This window comes from Plasmodium reichenowi, chromosome 14 (genome assembly GCF_001601855.1).
Source record: "Plasmodium reichenowi strain SY57 chromosome 14, whole genome shotgun sequence".
Taxonomy (NCBI): domain Eukaryota; phylum Apicomplexa; class Aconoidasida; order Haemosporida; family Plasmodiidae; genus Plasmodium; species Plasmodium reichenowi.
Genome location: NC_033659.1, coordinates 2,613,358 through 2,636,445, shown reverse-complemented (window position 1 = coordinate 2,636,445; position 23,088 = coordinate 2,613,358). Strand labels below are relative to the sequence as shown.

At 19.8% G+C, this 23,088-nt stretch overlaps 2 protein-coding genes across 2 annotated transcripts in view; both read right to left on the bottom strand.

Moving 5' to 3' along the window:
• The window catches only part of PRSY57_1465100 (40S ribosomal protein S3, putative), a gene marked incomplete at both ends in the record, with an annotated part of 1,425 nt that extends 930 nt beyond the window's left edge, over window positions 1-495 (bottom strand). The window contains one exon of the mRNA XM_020115364.1: window positions 484-495. Within this exon, the coding sequence (XP_019970021.1) occupies window positions 484-495 (12 nt within the window).
• Window positions 496-1,944: 1,449 nt separating this feature from the next.
• Window positions 1,945-22,611, bottom strand: PRSY57_1465000 (dynein beta chain, putative; the record flags this gene model as incomplete). The annotated part of the gene is made up of 6 exons (XM_012910246.2): window positions 1,945-2,025; window positions 2,175-2,746; window positions 2,890-18,478; window positions 18,642-20,639; window positions 20,756-21,346; window positions 22,012-22,611. The coding sequence occupies 6 exons, from the start codon at window positions 22,609-22,611 to the stop codon at window positions 1,945-1,947; spliced, it is 19,431 nt and encodes a 6,476-aa protein (XP_012765700.2).
• Between the last annotated feature and the right edge of the window lie 477 nt (window positions 22,612-23,088).

Here is a 23,088-nt window from a genome sequence, read left to right as displayed (position 1 = left end):
TTAATTTATATATTTTTTAAGAATAAAATTTTTAAAATGTTCTACTTCTTGCTCGTACAACACTTTATACAAAAAGATATATAAATATAAATAGGGCCAATTGTGAATTAAATATATATATATATATATATATATATATATATTATATGGATCTATAGTTGTTTTTTATTATATAATATGGATATAATAATATAATACTTATATATATATTAATACATATAAAGTAGAAAGGTAATAAAGGTTTCTTCTTTTTAAAACATTTATCACAAAAAATATATTTTTTTTTCCGTATTATTTATATTTTTTCCAAACATATATATCAAATATATAATATATAAATACAAAATCATATAAATAATTTTCTTAAATATTTTAAATATATATATTATAAATTTTTTCATAAAACAAAAATATGCAAATAAATTCTTTTATTATAATACATATTTTATATAAATTTTTTTATTCTTTCTTTTGGGAACTTACAGGAGCTGACATTTTTATATAAGTACTTTATTATTATGAATTCGGTAATTATTTATAAATATATAAAATTTATTATTATTTTATTTTTATATTTATTAACTTTTTGAATTTTATATCAAATTGTTAATTTTTTTCCAGTTTTTTTATATTTTTTATAAATTTAATTTGCTTAGAATTTTTGTTTATAATATTTTTACATCATTATTTTTTATTGAAATAATATTATTTTATTATTATTTTAATTTATAATAAAAATTTATGCGTACAGAAGAAATTTTTTTTTTTTTTTTTTAGATATATATTTATTATATAAAAAAAAAAAATATATGATCATATATAAAATTTAAGGTAATATTCCATATATGTATATAAAATATAAATTTCTATTATATATAATAAATATATTTATATATATTATATATATATATATATATATAATATTTATAATGTATGTATACACAGATTAATGTGCCTTATTAATAAAGTTATATAAATACTAAATAAAATATTATTATTTATATCTTTTTCTTTAAGCTCTCATAAAGTATATACGAATATGAATAATAACCAAAAAATATATATATAAATATAAATTCCTTACGATGATATAAATTTTATATAATTTATATAGAATATAATAGGATTACGGTATATATTATTTATATACATATAATATATATTTATATATATATGTAATGAAATTATAATATTATATCTAATATATATATATATATATTTTTGTACGTATATTTATATAATTTTTATAATTATACATTTTATGATATATCATAACAAGCCGCCTTTCTTATTATTATATATTTCTCATTTTTTATAATATTCATATCATTTCCAAAAAAATGAACGAAGCAAAATTATTCTTCTTAAATTTATTTATTTATAAGATGAAGAGAAAATATTATTTTAAATATTTCTTTTTATTTTATTATAAAATATAAACCTTAAAAAAAACTTAAAAAAAATATGAAAAAAATAAATAAATAAAATAAAGGCCTATAAAAAGGAAGCATACTATATCCCCTTAATCACTCTAAGAAAAGAAAATAAGGGAAACCATTTTTATTTATAAAATTAAAATAAATAAATATATTTAGAATAAATATATTTTTTAATACAAATATTTTAATTTTAATTATAACTAAAAATAAAAAAAAATAAAAAAAGAAATAATTCTATTGTATATATATATATATATTTTTTTAGTATATACAAAAAAATTTGTTTAATTTTTATTACTAAATTGTTCTAATGTTTTGTATAACGGAATTTGTAATTGCATTATATAAAAGATTTATATATATAAAAATAAAATATATATATATATAAATATATATATATATGTATTTATTTATATATGTATAGAAAAACGTTTTAACCTGAATTTATATGAAAATATAAAAGTAATTTTTTATTTTACTGTAGTGTATCCTTCATTTTGCGATATTAACAGTCATTCGTTAAAAATAATCTAACACCCATTTTTCCCCATTCGGATGGATTTATTGATCCGGCATTTAATCCAACCTATAATAAGGAATGTATAGATTTATATAAATTATATATATATATATATATATATATATATATATATATATATATTTATTTATTTATTTATTTATTTTTAATATGCATATAGTATGATCATATAAAAAAATGTATTATTTAAAAAATACCAGAAATAAATAATTATCTTTAATGTCCATAACATTCTTTTCTTCACATATATATAGAGGGCAATAATAAATATCATTATCATTTTTACGATTTTTTATTAAAACAACTTTCAAATAAACGAAAGGTATAATAAAATATAAATTATTATTATCTGTTTCTATTAAGGATTGACTAATAAAATCCCATTTAGCACCTTGTAAAATTATATTTTTTATATATATGCCTTCTTCCATATTTTTAACTTTTAATTTATTTTCATCAGATTTATTTATGGAACTAAATTCAAAGGTAATTAATTCATGGCTTACATCATTTTTTTTAGAATATTCATGTAAAATATATTTTAAAATACTTTTAGGGTTACAAAAACCTCCTAGCCAATAAATTTGTAAATGTCCATTTATACTCCATTGATTTAATTGATTAATTCGTTCTTTTAAATCTTCGAAAAAGTAAAGGATTTTTTTCTTTGATGCGTAAAGCTTTTTCCACGTTTGAGGTACCAAACCCACACTTAGACATTTTAACATTTCATATATTTTTTTATTTATGGTAATTTCTCCTTTTAGAGCTGCAAAAATTAAAAAAATATATGCATATATATATATATATAAATATGTGCATTCAAATTTTCCTTTTTCAATACAGTGTAACCAATTGTATTCTATCATTTTACTACATCTAATAATTTCTTATGTTTGTGGTAATAATTACCATATTGTACTTTATTAAGAGAGCTTCTTATTTTTTTCAAAATAATATTATGTTTATTCACTTCCTTAAATAATAGATTTGCATATATATATTGTTCAGGATTATATTGTTTTTTCATTAATTCATCCACGTATATTTCACGAGGCATATTAAGTAGTAACTTTTTTGTAAAATAATATACAAGTTTTTCATTTATATTTATATTATTTTTGTTATGGAAATGATACTGATTCAAACTCAAGGAGTTAACACAAAAAAGTAATGATATAATTTCTTCTGATGCACCTGTATTATATGATATTTCTGCATATGGTTTTTGTCCAAATAATTCTACACTATCATTATAAGGAATTTCCTTTAAATAATTATTTAATAGCTTTTCATTATTTACATCTATAGGTAAATAATAATTTGTTGAACTAGAGAATATATATTTACCTTTAAATATATTATTATTAAAAAATACTTTGGCATATACATTTAACAATTTCTTATCAAAATAATCATCCATTTTTGAACCATATATAATATCGCAAATATAGAAATAATAATATGGCCAATGTATTTCTTTTACACCTTTATTAAAAAATATTTTAGTTATATATTTACATAGGATGACATCTTTATTACTGAAAAAATATTCTTCATTATTCCATCCTAAATTATCAAATTTTTTTCTATTATTTAAAATAGAATGAAACCAAAATAAACTTAAAAGCAATTTTCTAAATTTATTTGATTGAACATTCTTGTTTTCTTCTAATGCCCAATGTTCTTTAAATAATATAGATATACTCTTTTTTATGTTATGTGGTTCTTCCAAAATAACAATAATACTTTTTTGTAATAATGATATAGGTATTTCTTTACCCGGTAATGTTGACAAGAATAAACGAAATTTTGGGTGAACAGTAATGAATTTATTTCTCTTTTTCAAAAAATTTTTAATCATCATAGTATTATATTTTTCATCTATTATGGTATTATGTATTTTTTTATTATTATCTAAGGTACTAAATGATTCATTATATTCTCTATCCTTTTCATTAACTATTTCATTGTTATTATTATCATCACCAACATTTTTATGCAACACACTTTCTTCCTCATTTATCTTTCTATGTAGGTTTTCTTTATGTTTATATTCTTCCTCTCCTGATATATTCATAGCTTTTATTTCATATTTTTCCTCCACATTAATATCATCAGAAGTATTAAATATATATTTTGTGTTACTATTTAATATGTCTTCAATTAACTTTGTCAATTTTAATAAATTTTCATTAGAATTGTGTAAATTTGTTATATATAAAACATGTCCTTCTTCCATTGCCACCCTTAAATAATTATATATATAATTTATATTATAATTTGTTAGAGTAATATTTTTTAACTTTTGATTATTATCCAAAGCATACTTATAAATATATTCAAACGGATCATAATTAGGTTTGTATATAATAATTAATGGTTCTATATTTTTTTTAGAAGGACGTAATATATATTCAAAATTCATGTATTCCACCTCTATATCATTATAGGACATATTAGAAAAAATAAAATTTTCTATTGCTTTGTTTAATCTATCTGGTCTTAATATTTTTATTATAATCAATTTTTGAAAACTATTTAAATTATATTCCCATTCATCTGGAAATACAAGATTTTCCACTTGTAAATAATTAAACCATCTTCTCCATTCTCTAATAGATTTAATGAAAGAATTTATAAATCCTTCGAAATTTTTTAATTTTTCTATATCTAATAATTCTTTCCATTTTATATCACTTATCCAATCATTACCTGGATTTATAACATCCATAGTTTTATCTTCATTTTCGATATCATTATCATTCATATTATCAAATTCGGAATAATCTTCGTAATTATTTTCTTTAATTTCATAACTTTTATTTTTTTTTTTTAAATTAATTTTCTTTTTTTTATTTTTCCTTTTTTTGTTTTTTTTTTTGCTTTTTAGTATATCCAAATTGGATTTTATTTTGTCTGATTTTATGTCAACATTGGTTTTATTATTATTATTATTATTATTATTATTAGATTCTTTATTTTTGTCATTATTTTCTAACGTAATATTTTGTAATTGACGATCATCATCCTTGTTAAAATTATCATTATTATTATTTTTATTTTTATGTTTGTTCCTACTATTTATATCAGCATTATTGTTATCTTTAATATCTTCATCATTATTTACATCAAAACGGTAGTCTTCCTCATTTTGGTCTTCTACTTCGTCTTCATTTTCTTCATTCTCATCTAACTCTTCATTTGCATCTTCTTCTTCCTCTTCATTTGCATCTTCCTCTTCCTCTTCATTTTCCTCATCGTAGTCTTCATCTCCCTCTTCTTCTTCTTCTTCTTCGTCTTCTTCTTCTTCTTCGTCGTCGTCTTCTTCTTCTTCATCTTCTTCACTTTCTTCTACTTTTTCTCCTTTCACCTCCTCCCCATTATACTTACGATTGTCATTCTCCGCATTAATAGCACTTTTAGCAGAACTTGAAACCTTAGATATGTCCTTCTTTTCACCATTCCTATCAGCATTCGATTTTCGTATTGTTTTTAATTTGTTGTTCTTCTTTTTATTTTGATATTTCTTTTTTCCTTCCTTATCATTGGATAGGTCCATGCTTGTTTCCTTCTTTATTTCATTTTCCATATTTATTCTCCTTTTCATTTCCTTCATTTTTTCAGTGTCCATGTGCTTTCCAAACATAAAAAAATTATAGTCCTCCTTAGATATTTTATCTTCAAAAACCATAATTTTGCATAGCGAATAAAAAGTGAAAAATAAATGATGCTTGCTTGATAAAGAAATCTTAGTATATTTTATAAATTCGTAAAAATAATAGTTAAATAAATTTTCTTGCCTCTCGGAGGAAGATGATGATAATGTTTTATTATTCGACTTATATTTGGTAATGCTATATGTGAAAAAATTAATAAAATGTTCCAAACAAAATTGATAATAACTATTAATATATTTTAAATCATTCAATACAGTAAATAATATAGAAATCTTTTTAGCTAAAGCTTTAAAAATGTTTCTATTCATATTAGTTCTATTAAGTGTATCGTTAATTTCTTCTAAGCATCTATTCTTTTCATCTATATCAGCTTTAGATTTTAAAAGAATATTAATTAATTCATCATCTTCTGTAATTTTTTTTTGACTCTTTGTTACATTTTCTAATATATTATTTTCTAAATTCATTATTTCTTTTTTAATACGAACTAAACGTACAACAGATTCTTTATTTTCGTCTTCCAAATTCTTTTCCTCATTCTTTATTATGACATTTAACATAATGTTGTCTAGTGCTTCTTTATTTAAGCTAAATACAATAACTGTAGTCAATGTATAAAATACTGGATCCAAATGAAAGCAGTTTTTATTAGACACTAGAAACAATTTAAAATTTTCATGTATTTGTATATCATTCAATAATTGTAGTTTTATAAAATATTTTTTCTCTTCATAGCTTATCATATTATCACCATATGTTGAATACAAATTTTTCTTCTTTTTCATATATTCTTTTATTAATTCATCATTTGATCTAGTAGAATTATCCTTTAACTTTGCTACTGGTAATCTATTTTCTTTGTCAAAAAGAAACTTGTTATATTTTTTAATAGTTAAAAGTAATATATCTTCCAGCTCTTCGTTAATATGATTTATTAATAAACTAAGACCTTTATTCATACAATAAATAATTTTAAAAAATATATCAGATGCATGAACATCAGATATTACTAATATACTATTTTCATTATTTTTATAACTTTTCCTAATCCAATTGACAGCCTGATAATGTGGATCTATTATCAATGTAGCAATAAAATTATTATATATCAGAATACAATTCTCTTTCATGTAATTATCATTAGATATAAAATTAGTATTAAATTCTAATGATTGTATTGGGTCTATAAAATAATCAACTACATTAAAATTTGTATTAACAGATATGTGATTTTTTATTAACAATTTTGTGCATGTATCATATATTAAATATTTCCTATCTTCATAATTTAATAATCCAGTATAAACCAAAAAGAAAGAGGATAAAATAGATTCCCCATAAATACATTTCTTTATACGTTCATTATTATTAACATATTTTTCCCAACGATTTTTTTCATCTATTAGATTAACAAAAAACTTTTCTACATTTTCAATTCTTAAACAAGATTCTTCATATGACTTACTTAGTTCATCACTTTTTTTAGTACTTTCAATATGTTGTTCTTGTAAATGTAATAATGTTTTTTCTATTTCATGAAGTTGATCCATGGCTAATTCAAGTTCTTTTCTATTTTTACTTAATAATTCTTCAGCTAATTTTAGTCTTAACCTTTTTGGTGCTACTTCCCTATAAACTTCTGCATACATTTTTAATGCATGAACCCACATACATAAAGTACCAGTAGCCGAAGAAACCTTTTTTACAGCTTTTGGAGAATATATAGGATTTTTCGTAAATTTTTCAATTTTTTTCAAGGTTTTATCCGATATAGTATCCTTATCAAATGTTTTTAATTTATATAAAAAGTTTGCATCTCCTAATTCAATTTTAGCTTGTTCCCAACTGGGTGTCTTATTTAATATTATCATAACAATAGACAAAGTTTGCATGACGACATCAGGAGGTTTTGTATAAGCTTTTACCTCTGAAATACTTTTTTTATCTAATTGTTCTAATGATTGTGTGGCTACCTCTAATTCAGGTATTGCATTTTGTAAATCTTTTCTTGCATCTTCTGCTAATTTTTGTGTTTCAGCTTCCACACTTGATATTCTAATACTGTCTTCTTGTATTTTCTTTTTCTTTTCATTAGATTCTTTTTTCTTTTCTTCTATTTCTTTTAATAGTCGAGCACATTCTATTTGCTTTTTTGATATATTTTCTTTCTGAAGACTTAATTGGATCTGCATATTTTGTATTTCATTTCTTGCATCAGCTAATTTATTTAAAGCTATACTAATTTTTTTCTCTTGTTTATTGGTTTCTTCTGATTTCTTTTTATATAAATGTTCAAAAAATATAAGGAAATTATAAAAATGTTTGAAATTAATATATTTTTGTATATTCAATTTATCTTGAACTATTTTAGAGTTTTTTATATATTTAATATTATTTTCTCCTTCATCATCGTCATTCCTGTCATCATTTGCAACACAATTTTCTTCACCTTCATCATTATTACCAGATCCTTTATTTTGTACAGTACTTCGATTAATATCAGAATTCATTTTATAGCTTTCTTTTGTGTTCATTTGTAAACTATTATTTATTTGAGCAATTTGCTTGTCTTCTTGTCCTATTACATTTTTAGATGTGGTTAAACTTACATTGGTATCGAATATTTTACTTTCATTTACTTGTTTCATATTACCTGTTTCTTTTTCATTTACATTTTTATAATGATAACTATTATTATCCATATGACTAATAAATTCATTTAAAAAAAAATGGTTTCCTTGTTTTATTTCATGGTGATCTAATGTTTCTTCTACATTAATCAATATGGTCTGAAACATTTTTAAAGCAGCATTGTGTAAATTAATAAAGATATTAATATTTAGATTATTCATTTTGAGTGTTTCATGTGCTATTATATTATATGAACTATTTTTCCAAGGAAAAAAATAATTAACAGTAGAATTTTTTAATATAGAATTATATTCATAGGATATTTTTTTAAACATTTTACTTTTTAATGATGTAAATAATATATAATGATAATTTCGTCTAATTAATTCTTCAATCATTTCATCTAATGTATCAAAACCTTTAAGATTTATTTCGTTTTGCAAAAGTATATTTTTTAAAAAGGCTATTTCTTCACTATTAAATATGTTTATTAAATTATCATTATTATATAAGATATGTAGAAATTCTAAAATGTCATAATTCATTTTATCATCTAGATAATACAATACACATCTTTTCTCATTCTTGTAACAATTAAATATTGCTTCTTTGAATTTTTTTATAAAATAATTACATTTTAATTTTTCTATAACAGAAAGATTCTTATTATTTAACAAATTTGTATTCAATTTATTCGGTTGTTCCTCTTTATCACTAATACCTTTGTTACATTTCATGTTATCATTTTGTATGTAATCAATATGGTTAACGCTATTATTCTTATTTATTAAAATATTATTTTTTGATGTGTTAGAAAATGTGTCAATATTATTCGTATGATTTCTATCATTATGTATATCACTTTGCTGATCTTTATTATCTTCATCTTTTTCATATTTTCCTTGTATTTCCATTATTTCTTTATTTACTTCCTCAACAACCACTTTATTCACAACATTTGTGTCATTTTTATCATTATTGGATTCAAGAACATAATTCATGTCTTCCTTATTCATATCAGATTTTGCATTATTATTATTATTATTATTATTATTTTTATCACCATCATCATCTATATTTTCCATATTCATTTTGTTATAATAAAAGTTTTTAATAACATCAATTTTTATTTGATATATATAACATGCTATTAAACAACAGGTAAACTTCCCTTGACTACTATCTCCAATAGATATAAAATGCTCATTCTCAAAAAGAAAAATTCTAGAAAATTTACATATATTTAACATGACATCTTTAAATAAAATAAAATTTATTGGGTTATTCATATTATTAAAATCATTATCATTCTTGTTTACTAACTTTTCAATTTCTTTAGATATTTTTAATTGACCTTTTTCTAACGATACATTCATCATTTCTTTTATATTATCTGCGCGATTTATATTATTATATACAATTTCATCTTCTTTATTTATGTTTATAGCTTTCGAATCTACTATCGTGTTGAAAATTGTGTATGTACTATTTTCATTATATTTTTTCATTTCCTCATTTTTATTTAAATGAATATTTCTTTTCTTTTTCTCATTATTCACATTTATATTTGAATCCCCTTTTTCATTTCTAAAATATTCCTTTTTTTTCTGATCGTAATTACAAACAACAAATGTGTTAATAGAAGATATAACGTTCTTGAAAAATTCTATTAATACATTTTCATTGGATATCGGTTGATAGAAAAAATATGGTTTTTCATTCTTAATGTCGTGAAAATTATAGGAACAAAAATAAAATGTTTTCCTTTTAGGAAATAAATAATTGTACATAATATAAAACTTTTTACGTAAAATGTTTTTTAAAATAGTTTTGAATCTTTTTCTTTCCGTTTGTAAAATTAATTGATCTCCCAAGGATCGACAACATTCATTTACCCATAACCGTAACACACTTTCTTTTTCTTCATAAATAGGAGCCTCTGATAAAAATATTCCTTTGATAATTTTAAAAATATGTTTCAAATGAAAGAAATAATGATAACAATTTAAATTTGGTTTAAAATTTTTTGCTGATTCAAAAACGAATCTAACGGTTGATGTAGACAAAGGTTCTGATAAATTCTTAATAACTTCATGAAAATTTGTAAATTTATGTCTTAAGAAGGCATGGAAAGTATTCTTTATATTGGTCTCATCCATTTCGTTTAAATGTATTATATACATCCTATTTATTATCTTTCTATTAAAGGTAGATGTATACTTTTTATTATTTCCGTATATTAAAAAGAAAACTAAATTCTCTACATTTTTTACCGAGTCGCTATCTTTATTAAAATATATATTATAATCTATGAATTGGTTGATAAATTCTAGTACACTGCAATTATTAAGATATCTCATTTTATTATTGTTATAATTATTATTATCATATATGTTCATAGATATATCATTCTTATGGTTCATATCAAAATTAAAGAATAAATTATTCTGTATCATATTATTATTATTATCATTATTATTATAGTCTTCAATATAGGAATTATTACTTTTTTGAATATTATTTAAATCATCTAAAATAATATATAAACATTTTTTATTACCAATTGGTTTATAAACATTTCTGCATTTTTTTTCTACATTCATTTCTATTATTTTCTCTAGTTTACTAGAATTATATAATTTTGAAATAAAGGTATAATAACTTGATATATCTTCTTTAATATATGGTAATATATTATATTTCATAAAAAATGTTTTCCCACTATATTTATTTCCTATTAGTAAGATATTTTTTTTATTATACATCAGAATGCTAATCATATTTTTTTTACGTAATGATTCTACATTTTCAATAAAAATATTGTCCTTAAAATTTTGATGGAAATATTTTTCTTTCGTTTTTTCTATATAATTTTCGTTATATTCATCATTTTTACTATATATATTATCTTTCATAGAAAGGTTATTATAACTTTCTATATAATTATCATTCACAATATTAAAATGATCATCATGAATATTATTATGATCATTGTTATAATCCATATTTTTATTTTTATTATTATTAACAGAAATATTTTTTATATTATCATCATAATTAACATAATTATCACTACTTTTCATATAATTATCATTATTATGCATATTCCCAAATCTGTTCTTTGTCTTATTCATAATATATCTATAAGAAAATGTATTATCTGAAAATTCGTTATGCGAAAAGGTATTACCAGAAAAATATGGATTAGATAAATTCTTACTATTATTATTAAACATGGAAGAATCAAAATAATTATTATTATTATTATTATTAGAATGTATATTGTCTTCTGAATAATTACTAAACATATGATAATTGTCTAACATGTTCATTTCATTCATATTATTCATATTAGAAGACATAAAACTTTGATGATATGTCTGATAAATATTTAAAGTATTTTCATTATTATTAACATTATTATTATCACTAAATAAATTATTATAATTTATTGTATATTTATTAAAATTTTTACTGAAATGTAAATTACTGCTCAGAAAAAATTTATTAAAATCAGTTTCTTGATTTGTTGTATCTCCTAATTGATTAACATTCATATATTTAAAGCTGTTACTATCATTTTTTCCAATATTGTAATTATCATAAGAAAAAAAAAACTTTTCCTTAATATTGGGAAGAAAATTGTGATTTGTTGTAATTAATTCATCCCATAATACCCAATTAAAATTATTCTTACTTATTATATAATCAAAAACGGTGTGTAAATATGGGAAGGTGTTATCAATACTTTTAATTAATTTATCAAATAATTCTTTACTCTTAGGACATAGAATATTAGAAAAAATGTATATGATAGATTGAAGAAATAATTTTTCTAAACATAATGATGGATTCAAATTTTTTGGGAAATTTTTATCATATAAATTACATAACATATCATATAATTGACATATGGATATAATAATATTAGCATCACTGATATCTATTATTAAGTTATATTTATTTTTTTTAGCATTCATTACTTTTTTAATATATTTATTAAATAATCCTTGTATTAAATTTTTTTCCTCTATGTTAGATTTATTACTTTTTAAATAACTATCAATTAGCCATTCGTAATTAAATTCATCTTCATTCATATAAACAATTCTAGATCTACTAATAAATGATGGTGTACAATTTTTTAAATTTTCAACTTCAAAAAATATAAACACATTAGGAGAAAATTTTATTCGGTTTCCATTAATTAATGTCAAAATATTATTTTCATCTAATAATGAATGTAACGGCTCTGTAGTCATAATATCTAAAGGACCATCTAGAATTAACCATTTTTCATTTTCATTAATATTTTCAAACATTCTTTTTAATATTAAGGCTAATATCCCATCTTCATATAATTCTTTTTCGAAATTATAATATCCATATAATTTCTGAACATCAGTAGACATAGGATTAAATACTGTAATATCAATTGTAAAATCATTCATTTCTGTACTTCTTTTATATTTATAAGACATATCAAGTAATGTACCAGCAGAATTTTTAATTTGCATAGAATAAGTACTACTTAATTTACTGGACTTTTTTGTGCTCATATTATTTGTCATATTGTTAGTATTACCTTGATTTTTAAATTTATTATAAAATAAATTATATGGACACAATAAATTATAACTTTCATATGTACCCTTACTATTATTATTTAAATTAATATTATTAATATTAATATTATTATTTGCTGTTGTTGATTGTGATAAGTCAGATAATATATTTATCTGATTAGAATATATAGATTCATCATTATTCATATATAATTTATTATTTTCATTATTTTCATTATCATAATCATACTCATTAGATAAATTACATTTATTTTTATATTCCAAATCGATATCATATGTCATTTGTCCTAAATCATTTTTATCATTCATGTTATTATTTTTAATTATTTCACAATAATGCTTAAATATATTTATGATACTAGTTTTTCCACTACATGACTTCCCTACAAGAATTATTGCTTTATTTGTTTTTTTTATTTTATACAAATTCAAAATTTTATTTATATAAAACTCATTTCTTGTATATCCCATATTTTTCATAATTTCTTCTATAATTTTAATTGAAGAATCATTGTGTTTATTTTTTTCATTTTTAATTTTTATAAATGGAAAAAGCTCTTTTAGAAAATTATTAAATATATATAAATCATCTTTTAATAATTTGGATTCATTAACTTCAATCAAAGCATCATATATTATTTCTTCTTCGCATTTTGTTTTATTATTTTTTATAAAGTCTTCTGAAACCAAGTTTAAAAATTTCTTTATTTCTCTTAAATCAATTATATATTGTTTGTCTTTTGAAAGAAATTCATATAACAAGCTATAACATGTATTAATTTTCTTAGATAATTTTTTTGAATTCTTAAAACCAATAGAAGTTAAAGAAAATTGACAAATTAAATAAAAATTAGGTGGTTTAAAACAAAACACTTGAATAACATTATTATAATTTTCCAACGAATATACACCCTTATTATTATTTTTACAAAGTGTTAAAAATATGGAACAACTATTTTTTACATTTATATATTGACCTTCAAAATAAGCAGTATTATTACTACCTAATCTGGTATTATTACTATTAACTGTATTATTTGTTACCAAATTTTTATTATTTTTTTTGTTATTATTCGAAAAAATATCGAACGTATTCATATTATTATTTGTTTTTGAAGAATATTCTTTTAATTTAACTACATCATTACGTTTATTCATAATTTCAAAATCATCAGTATAATTTTCATTTGTTATATTATTTAATTCGTTTGTATACATTTTTTGGTTACTCTTTATTTTTTTATTGCTATGACTATCTACCACGAACAGCATATCATTATTTTCATTAGTATTATTATCAGGATCATATTCGTTGCAGAACGTTTCAAAAGAACTATTACTTTTACCATCATCATAACCATCACCATCTGTTTTTACTTTCCAATTATACCCCTTCTGATAAGAAGATATATATTCATAATTAAGATATCCGTGTTGTCTATTTGATTTATTAAATTCTAAACTTTGTAAAATATGTTTGATACATCTAAACTGTTCTACAATTATAACAATCACGCTTTCATCTATTCTACTAAATTCATCGAAACAACACCAAAATCCAGATTGTAATATCCCAGATAATATATTTCCTATATACTTCGCCGTATTATTATTATTACAATTAATTGATATAATATTACTACCAAATAATTTGGAAAAATCTTTTATTGTCTCACTTTTTCCAACTCCTGTATCTCCTTGTATAGCATTCACATAAAAATTATCTAAAGATATTAAGCAAGAATAAAAACATTTTTCTGTTAATGGCGTAATAACTAATCTTGTTGTATTTCCTTGATATTCATAAGAATATTTTCTCCTATTATTAAAATAATTTAAATATAATGTCATAGATTTATTGAGCATTAAATTAATTGTTTTTAAATATTTGAGTTGTTTATTATTTTTGTTAATCATATCAGGATCATTAGAATATTCTGCTTTACTAGTATCTTTAGAAATTAAATTATCAATATTATTATCATTTAAATTACTTGTAATTGTATTATTTTTTTTCTTGTTTTTTGATTTTTTTAATAATATATTATTTGTGACCATTTTTTCTTTGTTAATAATTACTTCTCCTTTAGGAATATTATGATTCTTTGTATTATTATTTTCATTTTCATTATTATTAATATTTATATCTTCATTTATATTTTCATCCATATTATATAAAGAATTAAGTTGTTTATTTTCATCATTTTTTTTTTTTTCTGTTAAAGGATTATCATATTGATCATCTATTTCAATATTATTGTCTTCACCAGAAAAACGATTTGGTATATTTCCTTTCTCGTCGTTGAATAATTTTTCACCTTTCTTATCATCATTATAACAATCAATATAACTATTCTTTTTAATATTATAATATATATCTTCATTAAAAGGAATATCACTTTTATTTGGTATTTTATTATTTAATTGAATTTTTACCTCAACACCTTTTTTATTATTGTTTTCATATATGTTATAATTATTATTATCCACTTCTTCCTTAACCATATTATCTTGTTTATTTTTGTTTATGTTTTCAATTTTCACTCTTCCATTTATATCATTTTTATTATTATTTAAAATATTTTTATTTTTATTCTTAATAATATTATTAGTGTTCTTTTTTTTTTCATTTAAATTAGTATGTATATTACTAAATTGATTTGTATTTTTCATATTTGTTACATCATTATCGATTTCGTTTTTACTTTCACCTTTTCTATATAATGATTCTTTTGTTGTACATTCAATTGCATTATCAATTTTGTCTATTTTATCTTCATTAGTAGACATTATTTTTACAAAATTTGAATTTTCCTTAATTTCGTCTTCAGTTAATATATACTTTATTTGACACATCCATAAAAAGTTGTCATTACATTCGATTTTATTTTTTATTAATTTTTCAGCAACATCTTTATAATAACTTTCTAATATAATCAAAGCACTAATTTTTATATAATTCTTTTTATCTTTTATAGTTTTTATTAATTCTGTTAAAAATAATAATTCTTTATAATTATCCTTCTTCATTTGATTAACAAATATATGAGATCCTTTATTTATTTGAATTAAAAAATATTCATAATCATTTGTAAAATTTATACATTTACTAGCTAAGACTAGTTGTTGTGGGTTATTCAATATCCAATTTTTCAAATTCTTTTCTTTTAGTTCTAACTGCACATTTACTAATTCTTCTTTTAAAGTTTCATAAATGTTCTCTTCTAATTTTTTTAATATAATTGTAGATGATTCATAATTTAATAACATTTTTTTATGTAATTTTATACGTTCTTTATGTTGTGACAAAATATATATATCAAAATGGGATGAATAATTAACATATTCCATATTCATGTTATTTTCAGATATGTTTGTTATATAATTTTTCATATCATTGTAATTATTCCTATCTTTATTCTCACTATTATAAATATTATTATTACTATTGTGAATGTTACTATTATGAATATTATTATTATTATGAATATTATTATTATTATTATTATTATTGTTATAATATGGGGGTAAATTTTTCTGGTAATTTTTCCTAGTTGCCAAACTTATACTACCCTTATTATATTCGTTCATCGTATTTGTTACTATGGAATTATTTTTTTGATAAGGTGTAGTTCTTTTTTCAGATGATACAAATTCTATAGAACATACTGCAGAAAATATGTTTTGTATTTTATTTTTTAACAAAAAAGGATTTTTGTACATTCCTAAGATTTCTAAAATTTCTTTATTAGATAAAAAATAGAAACGAGGAAAAGATCGCTTCTTTTGATCTAAATATGTATCTAATGATTTTTCTATATAATTCAGTTGTTTTTGAATATGCAAAAAATCTCGTACATAATTATTATTATTAATTTTCTCTAGTATATATGAATTTTCAAAACTTTTAACAATTCTCATAAATATCTGATTACATATATTATATTGTTCATATACATTATTTAAATGTGGCTTCATTTCATTAGATGATGATAATATCGATTTTAAATATTCATTTTTATTTTGTATAAAACAAATAATTTCTAAGTTATCATATAGATTACCTAATATATTTTCCCATTTTTCTGTTTTTTTTAAAAAGTTGATATCAAAATTATAAATTTTTATATTATTCAATAAGAACAAATCTTCATTAATATTATTAAATATATTTTCTGTATCATCAATTAAAATAGACCACTTATAATATTTTACTTTAATTCTCATATTTTCATATTTATTAATAATTTTTTTAAGGTTGTTTTCTATAATTAATTCTTTTTCTGCATTATTATACAAAATTGTAATAAATTTTATTTCCTTATATAATTTAAGTTCTATAATATCATTTAATGTTATATTCTTAAGATTCCATTCAATATTTGTTTTTAATTGAATTTCTTTAAAGTGTCTATATTTTATACATTCATTTGTTAATATTTCGACAAGAATTAAAGAAAATTTTAATTTTCCAACATTATTTTTCAATTCTTTATATATATCCCAATTATTTCTCATTTTAATTGTTATTAAAAAATTTTCAAATATATCTAAAAAATGTATTTTTAATTGATTTAAGAATGTTTTAATATTTAAATTTTTGTCTACCGTTTCTGTATCATGTATATCTTTAACACAATTCTCAATTTTGGTATTATCCTTATTTTCAATTCCATTAACTGTATTATTTCGAACATTATAATATTCTTTTTTATCATAATTTATATTCCCTTCTATCTCATAATTAGATTGGCTCAGACAATTTATTAACTTATTGTCTTCTAAAAATGATAATATTTCATATAGATGATATTTTTTATATTCATTAATCATAATAATTAATTCGTTCAATATATCATATAAATAAAAAATATTAACATTTTTAATGAAATCAAATGTGGTATACCAATATTTTATCATTAACCATATATATTTTAAATCTTTCAAATCAATTTCCATTTCACATATTTGTTCATCACATACATCATCAATATTAAATAGATTTATTTTGTTCTTTAATCCACTTTGAAGATTTTTAATATTTCTTAATTCCTCTTCATAATATGTGATTTTTTCTAATACATTATTTGGATTATTATTTATATATATTGGTATTTCTTTATAAAATATAGCTTTTTTCTTTTGCCAGATTTTATTAAATTCATTATAAGAATTTTTTATTTCATTTTTCATTCTTTCTTTTGTATCTAAATACATACTTTTACTTTCATTCATTAATGATATGAACTTATTTGATATAGTTGAAGAAGTTTTTAATTTCATTATCTCATCTTCATTTAATACTCCTTTAAGTTCGATTAATTTTACATAATCTTCTTCTAATTTTTCCAATTCTTTTTTATATCTTAAATAATTACTATTACAATAATCTAACAAATTGTTATGTTCTTTTAATTCTACAATATCTGTCGGAGCTTTTAGCAAATTTGTACTATTCTCTTTGAAAAAATTATATATATCCTCCAACTTGTTTTTACATTTATCACTAATGTAATCAAGGAATAGCTTTTTATATTTACTAAAATCGGCTAGAAGTTCTTCTTTGAGTGTGCTCAAATTTATTTCAATGAATAGGATTATTTCCTGCAGCGACGAAATATAATATATATATATATATATATATATGAATATGGATATGGATATGGATATGGATATTCATATGCATATGCATATTTTGTTATTTGTATTTTTACATTCCCCACATGTATTAATTTCTATAATATACATTTATATATATATATTATACCTTGTCGATGTCCTGCTTAATATTTTCCTCCAAATTTTTAAAAACGTTAATTTGGTTATACACATATTTCATAGGATTCTCTGATGAATGTAAATTCTTCAACAATTCACTTTCGTTTAAACTTAATAGCTTCATATTGTAATGTTTTAGCCACTTAATTTTTTCCTTTAATTTTTCCATAAAATTGATATAGATATTGTTTATTTGATTAAGTAATTTGGTACATTGATTATTATTATCATTTTTTTTAAGTTGATTATCATTTGAATCATTGAAAGCCTCCTTATCATTCGAATTATTTGTGTTAAATGCAAATGCTAATTTTTTCTTCACTTGTTTTTGTCTATTTTTGAATATAACAAAACTGAATTTGGGGAAATTAAAAAATATATCAGAGGCTTTTTTATAAATTTCATCCGTTAAATTTTTGGCTGATTGATGTGAGAAATCATATAGAAGATCTTTATTTTTATTTAATTTTACATATATTTTAAATAAAGGATAATTTTTCACTTCATCATTACTAATTTTATCAGTTAATAATTTATAATAGTTATATAAAGATACTTTAACTGAAATAAAATATTTCTCTTGGAATATTTTTTCAATATTAATAATATAACTTTTAAATGCATTTAAACCTTTTTTAGATATATTTTCTATATATACTAATATGTCTTTTAGTATTTTAATAATTCTTGTATGTTTATCTCTTAAAATACTTCTAATACCTTCAATATTTATATTTTGTTCTTCTTCAAATTCTTCCAAGGTATATGTTCTTTTATCGTCTATAACAATTATAGATATTTTTTCCATTTCATTAAGTATATTTTTAATTTGATCATCATTTTTCTTAAAATTATAAATTATTTTTTTTATATTTAAACATTCATTAAGAAAATTAAAAAGTATATTTAATTTTATGTTATCTTTATTCCAGTTATATTTAAATAATGTATTTTCTATATTATTAAAAATATTTCTCAAAACATATTCGAATATTTTATATTGATCATTATTTAACATAATACAAATATTATTATAATTTCTGACAAGTCTGTTTACATATTCTTTACTAACTTTTAATCTTTCTTCATGAAAAGATATTTCATTAATAATATTTGGTAAGAAAATTTTTTCGTCTTTTATCTTTAACCAAAAGTTAACTTCAGAAAGCACTTTCTGTATTTGTATATTATATGTACTTTCAATATATTTATCCTTTATTTTTATCAAAATAGAATTATCCAATAATGTATTAACAAGAGAATTATTTTTTTTAGAAGCTATAGTTTTTACTTCATTTATCCATATATTATTTATTTGCTTTATATATATATTAAGAGAATTTTGAACATCATAATATTTTTCATAAGCTATCTCTTGTGGTTTACAACGAGGCAAATAAAATAATTTATTTAATTTTTCAAATACACGATATAATTTTATACTAATATTTTTTGCAACCATAATACAAGAAGAATGATATTCATATCTTATATGATAAGAGAAATACAAAGTTGGATTATCAAGAAAATTATTAAAATATTTAGAATACGATTCAACATATTCTATAAAATCATACCATATATCATTTACTTTCTTTTTCATAAACGATTTTACATTATCCGTAACAGAAACATTATAAAATGTATCAAAAAGAAATATACTATTCTCAATATTACTACAATTTTCAAAGGATATTTTTATCAAGTTTATAAAAATACTTTCAAGAACCTTTATTAATTCTTTAGTTTTTAAAAAATCATTACACCACTCATTATTTCGTATGCTTAATATGTTATAATTTAAATTACGAATTCGATTTAGCTCGTTGAAAAAGGTACCTTCAATATCATTAAATCCCTTCTTAATTATATTATAATATTCATAGCTAAAACATTTTATATGTTCTTCTTTAATGCTGAATAAAAATTGCTCGCAAGCATAGCATATTTCTTTTAGGTCCACGCACTTTTCTTTAAAGTTGTTAATCTTATGGATAGAAAAAAGAAAATAGAAAAAAAAAAAAAAAAAAAATATAAATATATTAATATATATATATATATATTTAGACATATATATTTTTTTTTTTCTTTCTTTTGCCTTACATTGGACAAATTGAAATTTTGTATTATATTATCTATTTTCTCATTTTTCTCCTGAGATATGTTGAAAGAAATATTTATTAAGTATTCCCAATAGGTCACAAAATTTATACATTCATCTAATGTTTCCGATAATTCCTTGACTTCTTTTGTATACAATTTTGATAAATCTATATAATTTTGTAATTTCCTAATAAATTCATTCAATAATAATGTTATTAAATCATTTATTTTATCAGAATGTTTATAATATTTTGAAAACTTAAAAATTAATTTCAATCTATTTACTATCGTTGGCAAAATATTGTAAACATTTTCCACTGATATATTAATATCTAAATTTTTAAAAGGTTCCTTCAATAAATTTAATGCTTTTAGCTTTTCTTCCAACTTATTACATTTATCTCTCATAACTTCTATTAAACCATTATACTTATTTACATTAGCACATTTATTTTTATCTAATATTTGTATTATACCAATTATTACATCCAAGTTTAATTCTTCTAATAGGTCTTGTAATATATTGTATTTCTTCTCTACATCACAAATATATTCACATAGTGTTAAGTATTTTAAGTCTTCATCATAAATCTAAAGACAAAATGAGAAAAGAAGGAAAAATATATATATATATATGTGTAAATTATAGTTTAGTAAAAGACATAAATTAAATTAATGTTAATCTGAAAATAATACGAAGTTTTACTTATCACTAATTTGTTAATTTTTAATTGTTAATTGTTAATATCATCATATCAAATATATTAAAAGAAAACAAAAAAAAAAAAATAAAATAATAAATAAATAATAATAAAATAGAAAAATAGATAAAATTAATATAATGAAAAATATCTACTTGTATATATATATATATATGACGGCACATAAAACATTTACTATAAATAAAATAATGCTTGTCTTGTTCTACATAAATATATTTGATATATATATAAATTAAATAATACAGTTTTATAATTATAGGACTATATTAATAGTTAAGCAAATACTTGATATTATGCTACCCAATATATAGATATATAGGTAGCATAAATTCACTTATAAGGTTGATCATTAGGTTACGTAAGAACTATAATATATACATATTAGAAAAAAAAAATTCTTATAATAGCTTTTATAATATAAAATCTATTTAAATTTTTATTGTAACGTACACAAATATTATTAATACTATTGACTGTGCTATATATATTTATTATATATTTATAATATATTTATATATATATTTCATTTTTTACATTTTTGAATAATCTTTCAATGTCGTTTATCCAATTATCCAAGAGTTTTTCAAGGAGTTGTATATAATTTGTATCCCTTGAAAAAGCTTGAATTTGATGTAATGGAACTTTAGGATAATAAATAAATTGATTATTAGAAAACAGTTGAGTAATATAGGTCATAAAATCTATAGTAGTAATATTGAAATCATTTTGTATATTTATAGGTGAACTATATTTCATGTCTAGAGTAGGTATAAATACTCTATCCATTAAATTGAGAATATTTTCTTTTATATTTTTTTTTATTTTATTATATAAAACTAAATTATCAATATTTTCATATGTAATATTTTTACTATTAACTTTTAAAAATATCATATATTCATCAACTTTTTCATCTATAATATCACTAGGAAAATCTAATGAAAATTGTAACTTCACATCTTCATTAACATCTTCCTTCATATATATAAATAATATTTTAGAACCTGTGTCATATATCCATTTGAACAATATATCATTATAAGTATCTTTCCATATGTTATTCACATCATATTTAGAAAAACTTATTTTATTTTTTACCCACGCACATATAAATTTTTCATCAATTTCAATCATTTTTTTGAAAAAATAAAAAGAAAAAAAAAATATACATATATATATTTATGTATACATAAAAACGAAGTAATAGTATTTAAGATATAAATATAACCTAACATAAAAATAAAATAAAGTTAACTTTAAAAAAAAATTAAATAAATAAATAAATAAAAAGGAATCACAAAAACATAAAAAAATATAAATATATATTATAGTATTATTTTAATATATATATTATTATCTTAAAATAAAGTGCGGCACATTTATTATAAATTATATATACTTTATATGAGGAGAAAATATACTAAAAATAATAATTTCATATAAAGTAAAAATCTTACGAGATATATTCATTTTTATTCTTTTCCTATTCCCTATTACATTTCTCCTATACATATATTTTACTATAAGAAAATGCAAAAAAAAAAAAAAAAAAAAAAAAAAAAAATTTATATATTTTTATTTTTATTATTTTATATAAAAAAAAAAAAAAAT